Source organism: Schistocerca americana, chromosome 10 (genome assembly GCF_021461395.2).
Source record: "Schistocerca americana isolate TAMUIC-IGC-003095 chromosome 10, iqSchAmer2.1, whole genome shotgun sequence".
NCBI lineage: Eukaryota > Metazoa > Arthropoda > Insecta > Orthoptera > Acrididae > Schistocerca > Schistocerca americana.
Window position 1 is genome coordinate 89,680,480 of NC_060128.1, and position 18,072 is coordinate 89,698,551.

The following is an 18,072-nucleotide window of genomic DNA, read 5'->3' on the forward strand; positions in this document are numbered from 1 at the left end:
GGTGCAACAAGAAGACTGTTACACATTTAGCTTCCAGCCGTAGGCTTCTTCAGAGGAGAAGGGGGGGAAAAAAACCACACACACACACACACACACACACACACACACACACACACACACACACACACACAAGCAAGCACAGCTCAACACTCACATGACTGCTATCTCCAGCAGTTGCAGCTAGAGAGAGCGCTTTTTCTTTCTTGTCTGAATGTGAAAATATTTTGCAGACTGCCACCTCTGTATGCAGAAATGTGCATTGTAATAAGAGAGCTTTCCCAGGAAGAGTTAAGGTCTCGTTTTTCCCATTTGCCGTTAGTCTGGAATGGCTGAGAAATATCTTGGACCTGTGCCAAGCATTTAATTGTGAATTCCAAAGTAGTCATGTAGATATGGGTGGCAGCCAGATGTAGGTACCCTCCACAAGCCACCATACGGCACTTGGCGGAGGGTATCCTGTACCATTACTAGTTATTTTCTTTCCTGTTCGGCTCGCAAATAGAGCAGTCAAAAAATGACTGTTTGTATGCCTCTGTATGAGCCCTAATTTCTCGAATCTTATCTTCGTGGTCCTTAGGAGGAATGTATGTTGCAGGCAGTAGAATCGTTCAGCAGTCAGCTTCAAATGCATGTTCGCTAGAGTTTCTTGATAGTGTTTCTTGAAAAGAACTTAGCCTTCCCTCCAGTAATTCCCATTTGAGTTCACGAAGCATCTCTGTAACACTCAGGTTTTGTTCGATCCTACCGATAACAAATATAGCAGCCTGCTCTGAATTGCTTCAGTGTTTTCCTTTAATCTGACCTGGTGCGGGTCCTAAACACTCGACCAGCATTCAGTATACGGTCTTCTTTGCAGGTGAACAATACTTTCCTAAAATTCTTCCAATAAACTAAGTTGTCCATTCTCATTCCCTACCACAGTTCTCATGTGCTTTTGTTCCATTTCATATTGGTTTGCAACATTACACCCAGTTATTTAAATGACTTGATTGTGTCAGGCAGAACACTACTAATATTTTAACCGAACATCACAGGTTTGTTCTTTGTATCAATGTGCATTAAGTTATATTTTACCACATTGAGCTAGCTGCCATTCATCACACAGACTAGAAATTTTGTCTAACAAGGGGACCATCAGAAGTCTAAACAACTGATTTTGATGGGTCTCGGATATGTTGTAGAGGGACATGCCCTGAGATTGAGGCTATCCGCTTTTTTAGTGACAGGCCTTGGTTTTCGAGAAAATTGATTTTGAAGTTCAGTGTGCTCTGTAATACCAAGCTGGAGGTACCATATTTGGGTCCTTTCTGTGTTTTTGCTTTTTTTAAATCAGGAAAGTCCAAAATTTTTCCATTTTATTTTACAGAATATCAACAAACACTGTATGTACAATGTGTGAAATTATTAAGCAATATTCAGTTTTGACATAGTAATTTAATTTTCACGTCATTATTACAAAATCTTACTCGCTATCGCCTGCATCGCTCACTGTTCCACAACAGAAATCTGGATGATATTTGTCATAAAAGCAACTGAAACACAATGTTTCACAACACCTAGCATATTTCATAAAGCTACTGTCTTGCAGATGCACAGAGTTTTTAGAGTGATACCAAAAAACATTGTTCATTTATGTTCAAAAAGATTTCTCTTTCATCCATTAACTTTGATGTGAACCATGCATATTTGATCATAGTTGAAAAAGCAGATGCCCTGAATCGATGCAAAATTGAGTGTAGTTTTATGGAATCGCCCCTAGACGCGATTCCTCTATTGGTCTTCAACAAATGGGGAGTATTCTGAATTTTCTTTGTGAAAATTTTAACCTGTCGGTAAAAATATGTCACTAGGCTGGTAAAGTGGAGTACACTTTGGTGGGATAACTTTTACAGTGCAGGTGCACATTCCTCTCATCCATAAAGATGGTGATTGTACCGGGTGATCAAAAAGTCAGTATAAATTTGAAAACTTAATAAACCATGGGATAATGTAGATAGAGAGGTAAAAATTGACACACATGCTTGGAATGACATGGGGTTTTATTAGGCGGCGGGGGGGGGGGGGGGGGATTCACAAAATGTCAGACAGATGGGACTGGACAGCAAAACGTCAGTGACTGTGCATGACAATCGTGTATAAAAGAAGCTGTAATTGGAGAGAGAATCAGATGCACCAGCAGTCGCAGCATGTTGACGTTACCTGAAAAGGCGCTTTTAGTGAAGCTGTATTATCAGAATGGGGAATGTGCTAGTTCCGCGTTACGATCCTATCGCCATAGGAAGGGGATTCGAACGGGTAAAGGTCTGTTGACAAATGCAGCTGTGGCGAGAATGATTTCAAAGTTTGAAGCCACGGGTTGTTTAGACGATAGACCCCATAGTGGCCAACTGAGCACAAGGCGTAATGCTGCTGAGACAGTTCAGGAAGAAATGGAGACTGTAGCTGGTTCGTCTATGCACGGGGAAGTCAGCACTCATGCAGTCGCACGCCACACTGGCATTCCATACACTACTGTTTGGTTGGGACTTAGGCGTACCCTCTGATGCTATCTGTACAAAATCCATCAGCACCATGAACTGTTACCTGGCGTTTTAGTGAAGCGGAGGGCATTTGTGGTGTGGTTGTTTAAAAATATGGTGGAAGATGGCGACTGGTTGAGTAACGTGTTGTGGACTGACGAAGCTCATTTCATGCTCCGAGGGTCTGTCAATGCCTACAACTACGGAATTTGGGCTATCGAAAACCCTAGAACTGTCGTAGAAACTCCATTGCATGATGAGAAAGTCACGGTATCGGTTGGATTTACCACATCTACTGTTATCGGGCCTTTTTTTCTTCGAGGAAATGCATGATTCTGGTTTTGTAACTGCTACCATGACGGGTGAGAGGTATGCCGCTGATAAACACCTGCTGGAACGTGTGATGTTTATGCAGGATGGCGCTCCACCCCATATTGCTAGATGCGTGAAAGATCTCTTGCGCGCGTCGTTTGGTGATGATCGTGTGCTCAGCCGACACTTTCGTCATGCTTGGCCTCCCAGGTCCCCAGACCTCAGTCCGCGCGATTATTGGCTTTGGGGTTACCTGAAGTCGTAAGTGTATCGTGATCGACTGACATCTCTAGGGATGCTGAAAGACAACATCCGACGCCAGTGCCTCACCGTAACTCCGGACATGCTTTACAGTGCTGTTCACAAGATTGTTCCTTGACTACAGCTATTGTTGAAGAATGATGGTGGACATATTGAGCATTTCCTGTAAAGAACATCATCTTTGCTTTGTCTTACTTTGTTATGCTAATTATTGCTATTCTGATCAGATGAAGGCGCCATCTGTCGGACATTTTTTGAAATTTTGTATTTTTTGGTTCTAATAAAACCCCATGTCATTCCAAGCATGTGTGTCAATTTGTACCCCTCTATCTACATTATTCCGTGATTTATTCAGTTTTAAAATTTATACTGACATTTTGGTCTCCCCTGTATCTATGATATATAGAAATTTTTCCTGTCCCACGTGCAGAAGAATCATAGATTTTAAAAAGTCTTCATACACCAGTTTCGTGAACTTCCCTGGTTTCATGCTGGATACAATTGCATTTCTAAATTTGGGGATTAATTCATCCACTCTTTCCTGAACATTAGGGCCAAATTTTCCCAACGGTTCCTGCATACATAAAAAAACATACAGGGTTATCTTTCCTGATGCAGTTAGTGTACTGTGCTGTATACGAATGACTTACCTTGTTAAAATCTTCTCTCTGCTCGAGAAGGGTTCTCGCCCCTTTCTCTGAGAGGGATCTATTGTTTGTTGATTGATACTGACAGCCTGTTTGATTGGTTTTGATTACATAATGAGGTTAACCGCCATCTCCGTCTACTCCCATATACTGCAAAGCAAATAGCTTTATATTATGTCGATTTGTCCGCAAGAAAGAGAACATCCTATCTCATTGCCAATTGCAATTTAATTAGCAGAAATTGTGCTGGGCCATGTATTTGTTAGCAGATTTAATTTACGAAGTAACTTTTCGTCGTATTTGAGGGCATTAGTGATTTCGTCTCTCAATTGTTTGTTCAACTCCTCTACCTCTGATGTATCTTCTTCTGGCTGCACTTCTGTACACACACTCGGGTCGTCCATTTCACTGTTCTCTTCGAACATGCATGGCACTAACCACACATTGCGAGCAAAGGACATTGAAGACAAATACAAACTAGCGGTTTAGGATGAAGCAACCGTGGGTTGCGAAAGCTTGAAATTTGTGTGTGTGTTTGTGGTTGTTATTGTCTCTATCAATATACCAACGCTTTCGTTTGGTAAGTTACAGCATCTTTGTTTTTAGATATATTTTTCCCACGTGGAATGTTTCCCTCTATTATATTCAAATTAATTTCTTCTATTTTTTTGCATTAAAGTTTTGGCTTATGATGGCCGGTGGTATAAATACAACAAAAATTATGCTTTTTTGGTGAATTTGCAGGTCAGGTGAAGAAGGCTTCTATCCCCAGCTCATCGCATCTGCCGAAGCGAGGCTGCGTAAAGTGAAGCCGGACAGTCGTGTACTTCGTACAGAGGAGCCTGCTCTCAGGAAGGAGACCACGAGTTCGGAACAGTGGGAGGAGGTCACCTCAGAGGTGGAGGTGAGAACTGGTCTTTTTGCTCCTAATCTCTGACTGGTTCTACAGTGGAGAAACATTATCACATAGTGCAAATTTATCTGCCATCTCTAGTTTGCCATTGGAATGACGCTTGCGCAGCGGATTTTAATAGAGATTTGTTCATCTCTTTATTTGCTACCTTTAACATAAAAATACCGAAATCTTAATAAAACTGTGGAAACTCCAGGTAGGAATATCAAAAATGTAGGGAAAGACAGAATGCTACTTGCTGTAAAGAAGTCACATCAAGTTGCAGACAGGCACAATTAAGACACTTACATTAAGCTTTCGACCACAGCCTTCATTGGCAAAAGAAAAACTCACACCATTCATATACACAAGCAAGCACACCTCACACTCGCATGACCACCAACTGCAGCATCTCGGGCCAGCATTCCAGCCCAAGTATATGTATATGTGTATATGAATGGTAAGCGTTTTTCTTTTACTGATGGAGATTGTGGCCAAAAGTTTAATGTAAGCATCTTTAAATTGTGCCTGTCTGCAGCTTTGTCTCTTCTTTCTGGTAAGTAGCATTCTGTCTTTTTGTACATTGTTAATCGTAATAAGTAATATGAGGGCTGTTCAAGAAATGTATGTCTTTTATTTACAAAATCAGTCTTAAGTCGCATAAAATTGTTTGACTCCAATCACTTTCAGAGTAGTTCCCTTCAGCTTCTACACACCTCTCCCAACACTGCTGCCACTTCTGGAAGAATCAGAAGAGAGTCCCTTTGGTATGATGTACAGCTGCTCTATCAAATTCTGCATAATCTCTTTCTTGTTCTGAAACCTGGTCCCTTTGAGGGTATTTTCCAATTTAGAGAAACCAGAACTGCCTCAATGCTAGGTCAAGGGAATGGGAGGCTGACAAACTACAGCCGTGTCATTTTTGGCCCAAAAATCTGAGAATTGTGAATGGTGAGTGAAGATTCCAAATGTCCCCTGCCCACAAGTCCGGCCATTTGCATCTCTCAGCTCCATGAAGGTGGTGCAGACCCTCTTGGTAGTACTTACTGACATGAACACCTTCTGAGGTGTACTAGTGATGAACCATGCCATTGAAATTAAAAAAGACAGCCAGCATGCAGATCTGGCTCATGTTTTTGTGTCTGCTTCCATTGAAATGAATGGAACTTTGTCATTGAGTTGTACCCATAAACCCAGGACTCGTCACCAGTGATTGCTATGTTACAAAAGTTGGGGTAACTGTTCCCAGTGTCTAGCACATACTGTGCAATCTCTGGATGAAGTTACTTCTGTTCATTGTTAGCAACTTCGGCCAAGATCCTCCGGGGTCCAAATGCTCTGTTAAAATGAAATAAACGGATTGAATACTAATTTCAACATCATCTGCAAGTTCTCTGATTTGATTCTTCTATCATGCATTACCAAGGTCTGTACACAATCAGTAACAACCTCGTTTGTGAATTTGAGGGCCTCCCTGAATGTGCTGCAGTCCTCATTGATAAGGGGTCATCTTTGAAGAAGCTGTACCACTCCTTTATCTGTGTGGTACTTTGTCCTTAAACACTTGTCAGGCGTTATGGATTGTTTCAACATGATTAGCCCCAAGCTGAAAACAGTCTGTTGCAATAACATTGTTCCACTTTTTCTGTCATTTTGCCTAAAACACAAAATGTGATGACTACCACTTAGGTGTGTTCACTTGTCAATGGCTAGCCACTAACTGCTTGTTTTCGCAATCGTGAAAAAAATCAGGCGCACACACTTGATGTGCATACAAACATAGAGATTGCCCTGATACCATTGCTTGTTTCAGTGATAAAAAATAAGGTTGAGTACTTCCTGAATAGCTCTCGTACATAATTTGCAGTATAGAGAACAACAAATGGGTTAATATTACATTCATTAAAAATCCTATTACATGGATTGTTTAATAATTGGGTAGGGTGTGATCTTTCTTTCTTTGTGCATGCGCGCGTGTGTGTGTGTGTGTGTGTGTGTGTGTGTGTGTGTGTGTGTGTGTGTGTGTGTGTGTGTGTGTGTGTGTGTGGGCGGGCGATGTATATGAAAAAGGTAACAGATAATGAAACCCCATATTAAGGTTAAGTTGGTAGGTAACAATTAGATTCAGTTGACGAATCCAACAAATGGAAATTTGAAATAAATGTTCTAATAATGTGTTGATTTATGGAACACCACAATAACTTTGTGTCATAATTAATGCACTATTCAATTTAAAAACCAAAGACACAAGATGATGTCAGAAAATTTGTATCATGTATTGGACAGATCTTTGATGAATGTTTTGGTGCTTATTATGTGTATCATATTTCAACTTTGAAAAATACAAAGTGATGCCACTGTGTAACTCTTATATTGTAGTAATTTACGTGGTTAAATTTTTTTTATGATTGAGTAGAGCCATGTATTACTCTTCCCTTTTTTTTTCTCCATGGATGGAACAAAAATGGTAACTTAGCAAAAATTGTTTGATAGTTATGTTAACATCTCCAGTTACTCTTAGTCTGTGCCAACAACCAACAAACAAGCTTTATTGTTGGTCAGGTTGTTGGCTGGTGCTTGTCATGGTCTTGCGACTCATGCTGGTGTGGTGGGGTCTCAATTGGGACTTCGCTTAAAGGTTTTTTGGCAGGAGCCTCTACCCAAATTAACTGTGTGAGCTAATAAATTATTAAAAAGCACAGCAGTAGACACAAATATGTCAGTTTAGGCATTACTAGACATGCATTTGCTAGTGTGATGCAGCCTCTTCTTGTTGGTAAGTTAACCTTGTCCATTAAACACTGGAAAGTCCAAGTTGGAATATCTACAACATTATGGAAAGGTTAGATTGCTACTCACTATATAGATAACACATTCATTTGCAGACAGGCACAACAAAAACACTGTTACACATTTAGCTTTATACTGAAGCCTTCTTTGGAAGAGAACTCTCTCTCTCTCTCTCTCTCTCTCTCTCTTCTGCTGCTGCTGCTGCTGCTGCTGCTGCTGCTGCTGCTGCTAAGTCCTGTTGCTCCGGCTAGAATGCCACATGCCACAATTTTTGTTCTCCTGCCTGCAGCTCAACATTTTATCTTTATGATCTTTATGGTGAGTAGCAATCTATCTTTTCCATAATATTGTTAACCTTGTTCATCCAGAATGGCATTCTAGTCCGAAATGGTGGTCAAGTGTGCATGAGGTCTGCTTGCTTGTGTGAGTGAATGGTGCGTGTCTTTCTTTTTCTGACAAAGGCTTGGCTGAAAGCTTGTGTGTGTCTTTTAATTGTGCCTGCCTGTAACTTAATGTGCCATCTTTACGGTAAGTAGCAATCTATCTTTTCCTACATTGTTATTATGTGAATTACTTTGGTTACACGAAGAGTACGTAGCAAGTGTGGTTGTTTACATTCTAGAAATGGAGTGACGAGATGCGTGCAAAAGAGAAAGAGATGAAGATGGCTGCAGCAGAACCGATGGATGTGTCAGAATTGCCAGCAGTGCGGTCTAGAGCTAAAGTGTCTGCCTCAGCAAAACCTGCAAGTGTAAGTGTGCAACCTTAAAAACCTCTGTTTATTTTAGCTTTTCTGTTGTGACCAGTGTAAGTTGTAAGCGCATTCTTGTGTGCCTAAGCTACCTTTAGCCGCTGATTAACTGTCTACATCTGGATTAGATTTATTTTAATACTGTGAAAGCCACCTAGCTGTGCATGGCAAATGATTCATTTTATCTTGTTATAATTTCCCTTCTTTCATGTCCCATTAGAAAATGATGTGTTGGAAAAACAAGTGTGTTTATAAGCTATCCGTGGTTTTGACACCCCCCCCCCCCCTCCTTTGTGTGTGTGTGTGTGTGTGTGTGTGTGTGTGTGTGTGTGTGTGTAAAAGATCAGAGCAACATAATTTTAGATACATTTTCACTCTTTAATTTTTTCCTGGACAGATAGCTGAGCTGAGCAACAAGCCACTAATACTGTATTCAGACATTAAGGGAATGTTATCCTCCCCATATCCATTAATATTCGTTTAAAGTAAGCTGTCAACATAGATTAGAAATTCTATTAAAGTCATCCTGACCTTGTCAGCAAATTGTCTCATATTGTTGTTCATCCTGTTTGGCAGAACATTTATGTACACAGAGAACTGGAGTGGTCCTGTACCACGTCCCTAGGTCACTCCTGATGCTGATCTTACCTCATCTCTGACAAACACTTGCCGTCAGTGAAAACATACTAGGTTTTAGAACTCAAAATTAGTTGAGCCTATCACGTATTTGAGAACACATTCTGTTTGCTCGGCCCTTCAGCAGTGCGGTGTGGACAGAAGCTCCTTGGTTGGTGGTGTCAGTTGTAGAGGCATTGGGTCACAGTCTTAAGATGTTTTTCCATGGCTGTTTCTTCTTCTGACAATGGAAGTATCCTCAGAGGCTGTAAAGGCTTAGTTGCTATTTGAATGCAAGAAATCTCAGCAAGCCAAACTGTTTTCACATAATCATGTAGCTGTCGGCTCGTGACACATCTGATCACTGCTAGAGTTCGTAGTGCTGCGTCGATGTGTGATTGGAACTCGTAGTGCAAAAGAGTTGGTACAACACGGTCTAGTCACATTAGCCTATGTTCGGCATCGACATGCACCACTCGCAGACTGCAAGTGGGAGCACTAACAGTGGAAGGGGGTGTGGAAAACAGTGCAGTGATTGTCTTATGGTGTTAAAGGATCGATTTATCTGCCGTGCAAAAGTTAATTGTCATTGGTTTTTGGGCCATGGCTGGAAGCGTTTCCAAAACAGGTAAGTCTGTAAACTGTTCGCGTGGCTCTGTAGTTGAAGTATATTGTGCAGGGCAAAATGACACTATCCAAATGCAGCGCCTAGGCAACTGTGGTTTGCCAGGGCCCACAGATGACAGAGGTGAATGGCGACTGGAGGTGTGTACAGGTGAATAGACGTGCAACTATTGAGCAACTGACCGCCCAGATGAACCGAGGGCTACCAACAGTGTCTCCTGAATGACAATTGCTGCTTATGGCCTCTGCAGCAGGTGGCTTGCTCATGCAACCGTGCTGATTGCTGTTAATCACCAACAAAGGCTGGAATTTGCACACCAATATCACAACTGACGTCCACTGTGTGGTGACACTGTGTTCTCAGAGGAGTCAGGTTTTTGCTCTGTGGGACAGCTAGCCACCAATGGCCTTGCCGCAGTGGTAACACCGGTTGCCATCAGATCACCGAAGTTTAAGCGCTGTCGGGCTGGGCTAGCACTCGGGTGGGTGACCGTCCGGTCTGCCGAGTGCTGTTGGCAAGCGGGGTGCACTCGGCCCTTGTGAGGCAAACTGAGGAGCTACTCGATTGAGACGTAATGGCTTCGGTCTCTGAAAATGACATACGGCCGGGGGAGTGGTGTGCTCACTACATGCCACTCCACATCTGCATCCTGTGAAGCCTACGGGCTGAGGACGACACGGGGGCCGGTCGGTACTGTTGGACCTTCGTGGCCTGTGTGGGAGGAGTTTAGTTTAGGACAGCTAGCCATTGGTGAGTGTGGCACGAAATGTCTGAAAGCAAACTCCCTGCAAAAATTGTCAGAAGGGTCCAGGCCAGAGGACATTCCCTGGGTCATGTCATCATTCTGGAAGGTAAAATGGATCGACACAAGTATATCTGTCGTTCAGGGCCATGTTCACACATACATGTGGTTTGTTCTTCCTCAGCACAATGGCATTTACCAGCTGGACGGTACAGTGTATCACCCAACTCGTATTGTACGTGCGTGGTTCGAAGAGCACCAAGATGAGTTTACTGTACTCCCCTGGCCACCAAACTCCCCAGATTTAAACCCGATTGAGAATCTGTGGGACCAGCTCGAACACCCGTATCCACCGAAGATCTTCATACGAAAAGTGTAGTACACCTGACCACGGCACTGGAGTCTCTGTGGCTCCACATCCCTGCCGGTACCTTCCAGAACCTCACTAACACTCTTCCTGTGTGTCCCGCAGCAGTCTCTGTTGCAAAAGGTGTTTAGTCAAGCTTTTGACATGTGGTCACATTAATGGGGCTGGATAGTGTTCAGGGTTATTACAAATGACTGAAGCAATTTCACAGCTCTACAATAACTTTATTATTTGAGATATTTTCACAATGCTTTGCACACACATACAAAAACTCAAAAAGGTTTTTTAGGCATTCACAAATGTTCGATATGTGCCCCTTTAGTGATTCGGCAGACATCAAGCCGATAATCAAGTTCCTCCCACACTCGGCGCAGCATGTCCCCATCAATGAGTTCGAAAGCATCGTTGATGCGAGCTCGCAGTTCTGGCATGTTTCATGGTAGAGGAGGTTTAAACACTGAATCTTTCACATAACCCCACAGAAAGAAATCGCATGGGGTTAAGTCGGGAGAGCGTGGAGGCCATGACACGAATTGCTGATCATGATCTCCACCACGACCGATCCATCGGTTTTCCAATCTCCTGTTTAAGAAATGCCAAACATCATGATGGAAGTGCGGTGGAGCACCATCCTGCTGAAAGATGAAGTCGGCGCTGTCGGTCTCCAGTTGTGGCATGAGCCAATTTTTCAGCATGTCCAGATACACGTGTCCTGTAACGTTTTTTTCGCAGAAGAAAAAGGGGCCGTAAATTTTAAACTGTCAGATTGTACAAAACACGTTAACTTTTGGTGAATTACGAATTTGCTGCACGAATGCGTGAGGATTCTCTACCGCCCAGATTCGCACATTGTGTCTGTTCACTTCACCATTAAGAAAAAATGTTGCTTCATCACTGAAAACAAGTTTCGCACTGAACGCATCCTCTTCCATGAGCTGTTGCAACCGCGCCGAAAATTCAAAGCGTTTGACTTTGTCATCGGGTGTCAGGGCTTGTAGCAATTGTAAACGGTAAGGCGTCTGCTTTAGCCTTTTCCGCAAGATTTTCCATACCATGGGCTGTGGTACGTTTAGCTCCCTGCTTGCTTTATTCGTTGACTTCCGCGGGCTACGCGTGAAACTTGCCCGCACGCGTTCAGCCGTTTCTTCGCTCACTGCACGCCCCTTACAGAGGCATCCAGAAGCTTTAAACTGCACATACCATCGCCGAATGGAGTTAGCAGTTGGTGGATCTTTGTTGAACTTCGTCCTGAAGTGTCGTTGCACTGTTATGACTGACTGATGTGAGTGCATTTCTAGCACGACATACGCTTTCTCGGCTCCTGTCGCCATTTTGTCTCACTGCGCTCTCGAGCGCTCTGGCGGCAGAAACCTGAAGTGCGGCTTCAGCCGAACAAAACTTAATGAGTTTTTTTACGTATCTGTAGTGTGTCGTGACCATATGTCAATGAATGGAGCTACAGTGAATTTGTGAAATCGCTTCAGTCATTTGTAATAGCCCTGTATTTGCTTCATTTAGCAGCAGTGTGTTTGCTTTATTTAGCGCTGATGCCGATAACGTATCTAACTTAAGTCCTCTGCCTTTTCTGTTCAAGTTGTAAAGGTGCTTTTGAATTCCTTTGACTTCTCTGTACATCCTGGCATAGCACCACTTCGACCTTGATAAAATTACAGCACCAGAGAATTTAATTTTACAGTCCCTGGTCTCAGGATATTGTGTGCTACTGACACTGCCACTGTCAATTTATCTTTGTAGCTCAGATGACAATTGCCTTTATGATCATTGGCGTAAGCATTGATGCTTCTTTTACTAGTTACTGTTTACATTTGATCATGTCTGAAGCCTTCAATAGCTGCTGTAGTAGGATAGTGTCAAGTGATCTTTTGATCCTTCACAAAACCCAAAGAAATTCTGGTTGTATGTAAAGGTTGTTTAGTGTCGTCAAAGTTAGTCATTCACGGATGAGGCAGGAACTGAAATTAAGTGAGTGTAGCAAAGCATTTCCAAACATTCTTTTCCAAAGGAAAACCAGGAGAACTGCCCCAATTTAATCCTTTAGCCATTGAATAGATGATTGAAATAAATGTTAGTGTCAGTGGCAAGTGTAACCATTAAAACTGAATAAAGCCCCACTATCAGATTCTATACTTACCGTATTTACTCGAATCTAAGCTGCACTCGAATCTAAGCCGCACCTGAAAAATGAGACTCGAAATCAAGGGGAAAAAAAAATTTCCCGAATCTAAGCCGCACCTGGAATTTGAGACTCGAAATTCAAGGGGAGAGAAAAGTTTTAGGCCGCACCTCCAAATCGAAACAAAGTTGGTCCATTGTAATAGGAGACACAATTTAGGTCCAATAAATGACGATACAGCTACAGTAGTTTGGTTCGAGTTGTAAGCTTAGCAGTTAAGCTTTACCAGGTAGCCATTGCTATGCGTCAGGCGCTCCGTCCGTATTTATACGGGTACCCTTCCTTTTTCACGTGCTTCGTCTGGTTTGAATTGATTGCTTATTTTGCTTCGATCTGATAAGTGCCGTTTTCTTTGTTCTAGGTGCTTACGTCACTCTAAGCAGAAAATGCATTACTGTACTGTTCCTTGCATTCTGATAGTGCGTGTTTACGGCCTGTCGCCGCTCGCGGCATGGCTCGCTTTTGTGCGCACTAACACCGCTTACAATAAAAAAAGAGAGGAATCGTCTCATTAGTGAAACAATGACAAGAGACTGCTTTTTGTTGTTACTTACACTGCTGCTTTATTTGATAATGATGAACAAGAACCAAATAATAGACTGCGTATGATAGAACATGTTCTGAACGAGAGTTAGGCAAAAATGTTTCTCCGTTTGGAAATCTTTGCGGCCGCTTCTTTAGTACATCAAATTCTGCACAGAAATCAGAGTCATCTTAGATTTAAAAATCTAGTCAGTTGCCGTGCTTCATTTCTGACTGTATCACTATTAGGCATAAGAATAATATGAATATAAAGGAGACACGATACGTATATTCTTCCGCGTTTGCTGTTGCCTCACTCAAGTTTCGTAGCTTATCAGGCAGACAGGATTTAAATGAGATAGCAGCAAACACGAAAGAATACATGGCAAAATGTTTATATTTGTATTATTCTTATGGTGAAGAGAATACTGCATGTGATTCACATTTCATCAGGTTCCTATTAGCAACCATCTCTTCTCAGGGGTAGGAAAAAATTCAGAACATAGAGTTGGCCATATTGACAAACATCCCAAACAGTCTTGCCAGACGGATTTTTGTAGTACATTGAAATTCTGCTACATTCGAAGATGAACAATACGGAATTTGTATTTACTTCGTTGGATAATGTATGAAAATGCAGTGGTCGAAACTCGGGGCGCAGAAAAAAGCTCGTCTTCCACTTTTTTTTAAATTTATTTACTGACGCAGAGGTTTTGGCGCCAGTATTTATCTTTGTGCCTACAGAGCATGCCTGTGTCACGCTACATATATTCGACGGCAGAAGTTAGTTGTGGCGGCACCTACCAACATTTTTCAGAACTTCCACTTGCTTTGCACTCGATTCTAAGCCGCAGGCAGTTTTTTGGATTACAAAAAATGGAATAAAAGTGCGGTTTGGATTCGAGTAAATACGGTAATTTGCAGCCGAGCTAGCCCCTCCGTTAACTATAATCTGTTGTCAATCCCTTGAATCCGGTGGTTGGAAGATGTTGTATGGTAGTAGAGGTGATCCATGAAACTACTGTCCAATATCCTTAACATTCATTTCTTGCAGAAAGTTAGAACACGTTCTTTGCTCAAACATAACAAGGTATCTTGAACAGAATCTACGTATCAACCAGGATAGATTCCAAAAACATCAGTCATGTGAAACCAAACACAGCCTTTTCTCCCATGACATATTGAAAGCTTTGAATCAAGGCAGTCACATAGAGGCAGTGTTTTTTTGATTTCAGGAAAGCATTTGAGTCATTACCACACCTGCACTTATTCTCAGAGGTATGAGCATATGGGGGTATCAAGTGAAATTTGTGACTGGGTTGAGGACATTTTGGTAGGGAGGACATAGCAAGTAATATTGAAATTGTGTCACAAATTTTAAATAACACTTTTTCTTTGTGGTTCATAATTTTAAAAGATGCTTTTGAGCATTGTTGTTTAAGCACAGTGGGCAGCACTTGCCCAACCTCTCTCAATAACCTGCTCCACAGGAGCTCATTTCTTCACCCACTGAGTCCATAGATTGTTCAATGCAAAGAGAACACATTGGTCAAAGATAATCAAATTTCTCATCGCGTACATACTTTCTGACATTTACATTCATCAAAATAATAAAGACCTTTTTTTTATAAGGAATAACTACAAAATTTATTATAACTGAAAATGTGTGATAAAACATCTTGTATCAGAAATTACACCTGATACATAGAGAATGATGCAGTCAGACCAGTTTCGTTGCGATAGGCATTAGGAGACGAGTTGTTAGGCAGAGAAACAGGCCTTACTTAGACCATGGCCTAATGCCTGTTGTAACACTCCCCTGCTGAATTGTTTTTGCTTCAGTGAGGTTACAAAGCAGAACATGACTTGATCATATTGTGGGTGGAGAATGAAACAGTACTTTATAGTCTGCTTATGTGGCATGTCCAGTTGTTGATCATGATAATTAAACGTATCTGCTTGCTGCAGTATCCAAGTCCTGAGTTTTGTAGTTTGGAATTTATTCTATTTCAAAAAATATGTGAGCTTAAAATGTGATTTGATGTGTTATTTAATAATCGTCAAAGTTTCCTCACAAAATTTTCGTAAACCCTAGATAATTTTAGCATATGCATGTGAATCTGATGTTGTGCAGCAGAACTGCTCCTAGCATAAACTAAACTTGCACTACCCAGACCCTGCACCACTTTTGTGGGTGCAGCTGCCGAAGTATTTGTATATTCTTAATTAAAAGTCGTGCAAGTGTTGTCAACAACTAAACTACAGCTACAAAAAAATAATTGCAGTGATATTGGAAAGCACTTTGATATACCTAATAGAATATGAACACAGATTTCCTAATCACAGTTAAGAAAAATTCATCATTTTAGTTTGTTAAATACACTTATGTTGCAAAACAATCAGGAATTGCCATATTTTAATAAGACATCTAATTACTTTTCCAGATATGTTACTATTATTTCTGACAAATTTTGAAGTGTTCTGTGTTGTGTGTGGAAGTTGGTTCTGTGATGAAATTTTCAGTCACCATTGGTTATTAAAATTTTTGCAGTTTTATGTGCTGTAATTCACTGGCAAAGTGACGGAGTTATTTTGTAGCTGTAGACTCAGTCACCAGTTTGTCTTCTTCCATGCTAGCTGAAATGTTATTGAAGAAAAAAACCGGCTCCTGTGAAATGGCATCCAATTTTTTCTTCGTAGCGTTAAATTAACGAATGCTGACTTCCTTTATGGAAACAAACAGTAAAACAAAAAAACATTAGGGAACTTTACCAAGACATAAATGGGTATAGGAAGGGGTTCAAGGCTAGGACAAATGCACTTCGAGGGATGCCTGGGGAATACTGACAGACCCCAGTGCTATATTAAGTAAATGGAGGGCGTGTTTTGAGCATCTATTAAATGTACACCAGGAAGCAGGAAATGAGCAGGTGTACGAAATACATACAGCAGAACCCCAGATACGTGAGCCAATGTTAAAGGAAGTAAGAGATGCAATCAATAAATTGAAAAACCATAAAGCACCAGGATCAGATTGCATAACTACAGAATTAGCTAAAAACGGGGGACAGAGGTTGGTGGAAGTAGTCCACAAAGTGATAACTGAAGTATGGAACTCAGAGATGATACCTGAGGAATGGCAGGAGTCGATTCTGATCGCAATTTTTAAGAAGGGCGACAAAATGGATTGTAGTAATTATGGAAGGATATCGCTATTACCAGTATGTTCCAAAATTTTGTCAAATGTTCTGCTAAGCAGGCTTATACCATATGCAGATGAAATTGTGGGGGATTACCAAGCTGGCTTTCAGAGGAACAGATAAACTATAGACCAAATATTCACCTTGCGTCAAATTTTGGAAAAGAAATGGGAATACAATAAACCAGCTCATAATCTTTTCATAGATTTTACAAAACCATATGATTCAGTATTGCAGTCAAAATTGTACAGAATTCTTTTGGAACTTGGTATACCAAAGAAGTATGTTAGACTTACAGAAGCGAGTTTGAAAAACACAAAAGGTAGAGTACGCATGGGGAATTTGGAGTCGGAAGAATTTGTAATAAAGAATGGACTTACACAGGGAGATGCCCTGTTTCCGCTACTTTTTAATTTAGTCCTAGAATATATTGCACGAATGGCAGCAGATAATTCAGAGGGTGTGGAGTTAAATGGAAATATTAAGATACTAGGGTATGCAAGTGATCTAAACATCATTAGCGATAGGAAAGAATCTGTAACAGCAAATACGAATGTGTTAATCAAGGCTAGTGAAGATGTAGGTCTAAGGATAAGTGAAGACAAAACTAAATACGTGGTTACTACTAGAATGCCAACGGCATTGGATCGGGAAATGTTAAGAGTTGGAGATATGCAGTTTGAAAAAGTAAACACATTTAAGTATCTAGGTGCGGACATCACTTCGAGAAATGAGATTGAATCTGAACTGAAGAAGAGTTTACGGGCAGGAAATGCGTGCTACTTCTCACTGAATAGATTACTTTCATCACGGATATTGTCTAGGAATTTAAAGATTAGAATATACAAAACTATTATTCTACCAGTCATGCTGTATGAGTGAGGGACTTGGTCTCTCACTGTGCAAAATGAAAAGTTGTTTCAAGTATTTGAAAACAAAATTTTGAGGAAAATTTTCGGAGCAAAAATGGATGACATTAGCGGAGAGCAGTGAAAACTGCATAATGAAGAGGTTCACGAACTCTATTCAAGCCCTGCATAATCAGTAATTAAATCACGTAGGCTGCAATGGGCAGGTCACGTAGCTCGAATGGATGAGGGCAGGGCAGCCCGCAGAGAACTGGTAGGGCACTTAGAGGGAAAACGTCCTGTGGGGAGACCGAGGCATAGATAGGAGGACAATGTGAAGGCTGATTTGAGGAGCCTAGGTATTGAAGGTGAATAGAAGGAAATAGCCCAAGACAGGGACAGATGGCGAAAATACGTTGCTGCGGTAATGGTCTCTCGAGTCCGGTATGACCAGTGAGTAATTGAGTGACTTCCTTTATTGTGACGTCATCACTGTTGTCATGATCCTTGAAGTTCCACGGCCTGCAGCGCATTGCACAGCTGGGGTAGCAGTGGCACAATGTAACTGACTAACTAGCAGGTGTTGCAACACCCAGAAAGATTACTCTTGTCACCTCATCCTGCAGATAGCCTGCATCCATCCAAACTCGGGCACGTGCATGAAAAATATGGAAAGCCCACGTGGGTTGAAACTAATTACTTAAGTAACGAGAAAACAGTTCCCAAGGTCGCAGCCTTCATTTGTGATTAGTGGAAGGCAGGGGACAGCTCATCGCTCTCTCCAAAG

The 18,072-nt window shown here is 41.5% G+C and overlaps 1 protein-coding gene across 1 annotated transcript in view; it reads left to right on the forward strand.

Annotated features, from left to right (window-relative positions):
* The window catches only part of LOC124552583, a 123,158-nt gene that overhangs the window by 14,989 nt on the left and 90,097 nt on the right, over window positions 1-18,072 (forward strand). Inside the window, exons 2-3 of the mRNA XM_047126905.1 lie at window positions 4,484-4,643; window positions 8,044-8,172. Of these exons, the coding sequence (XP_046982861.1) occupies window positions 4,484-4,643; window positions 8,044-8,172 (289 nt within the window). The remainder of the gene's footprint in view (window positions 1-4,483; window positions 4,644-8,043; window positions 8,173-18,072) is intronic.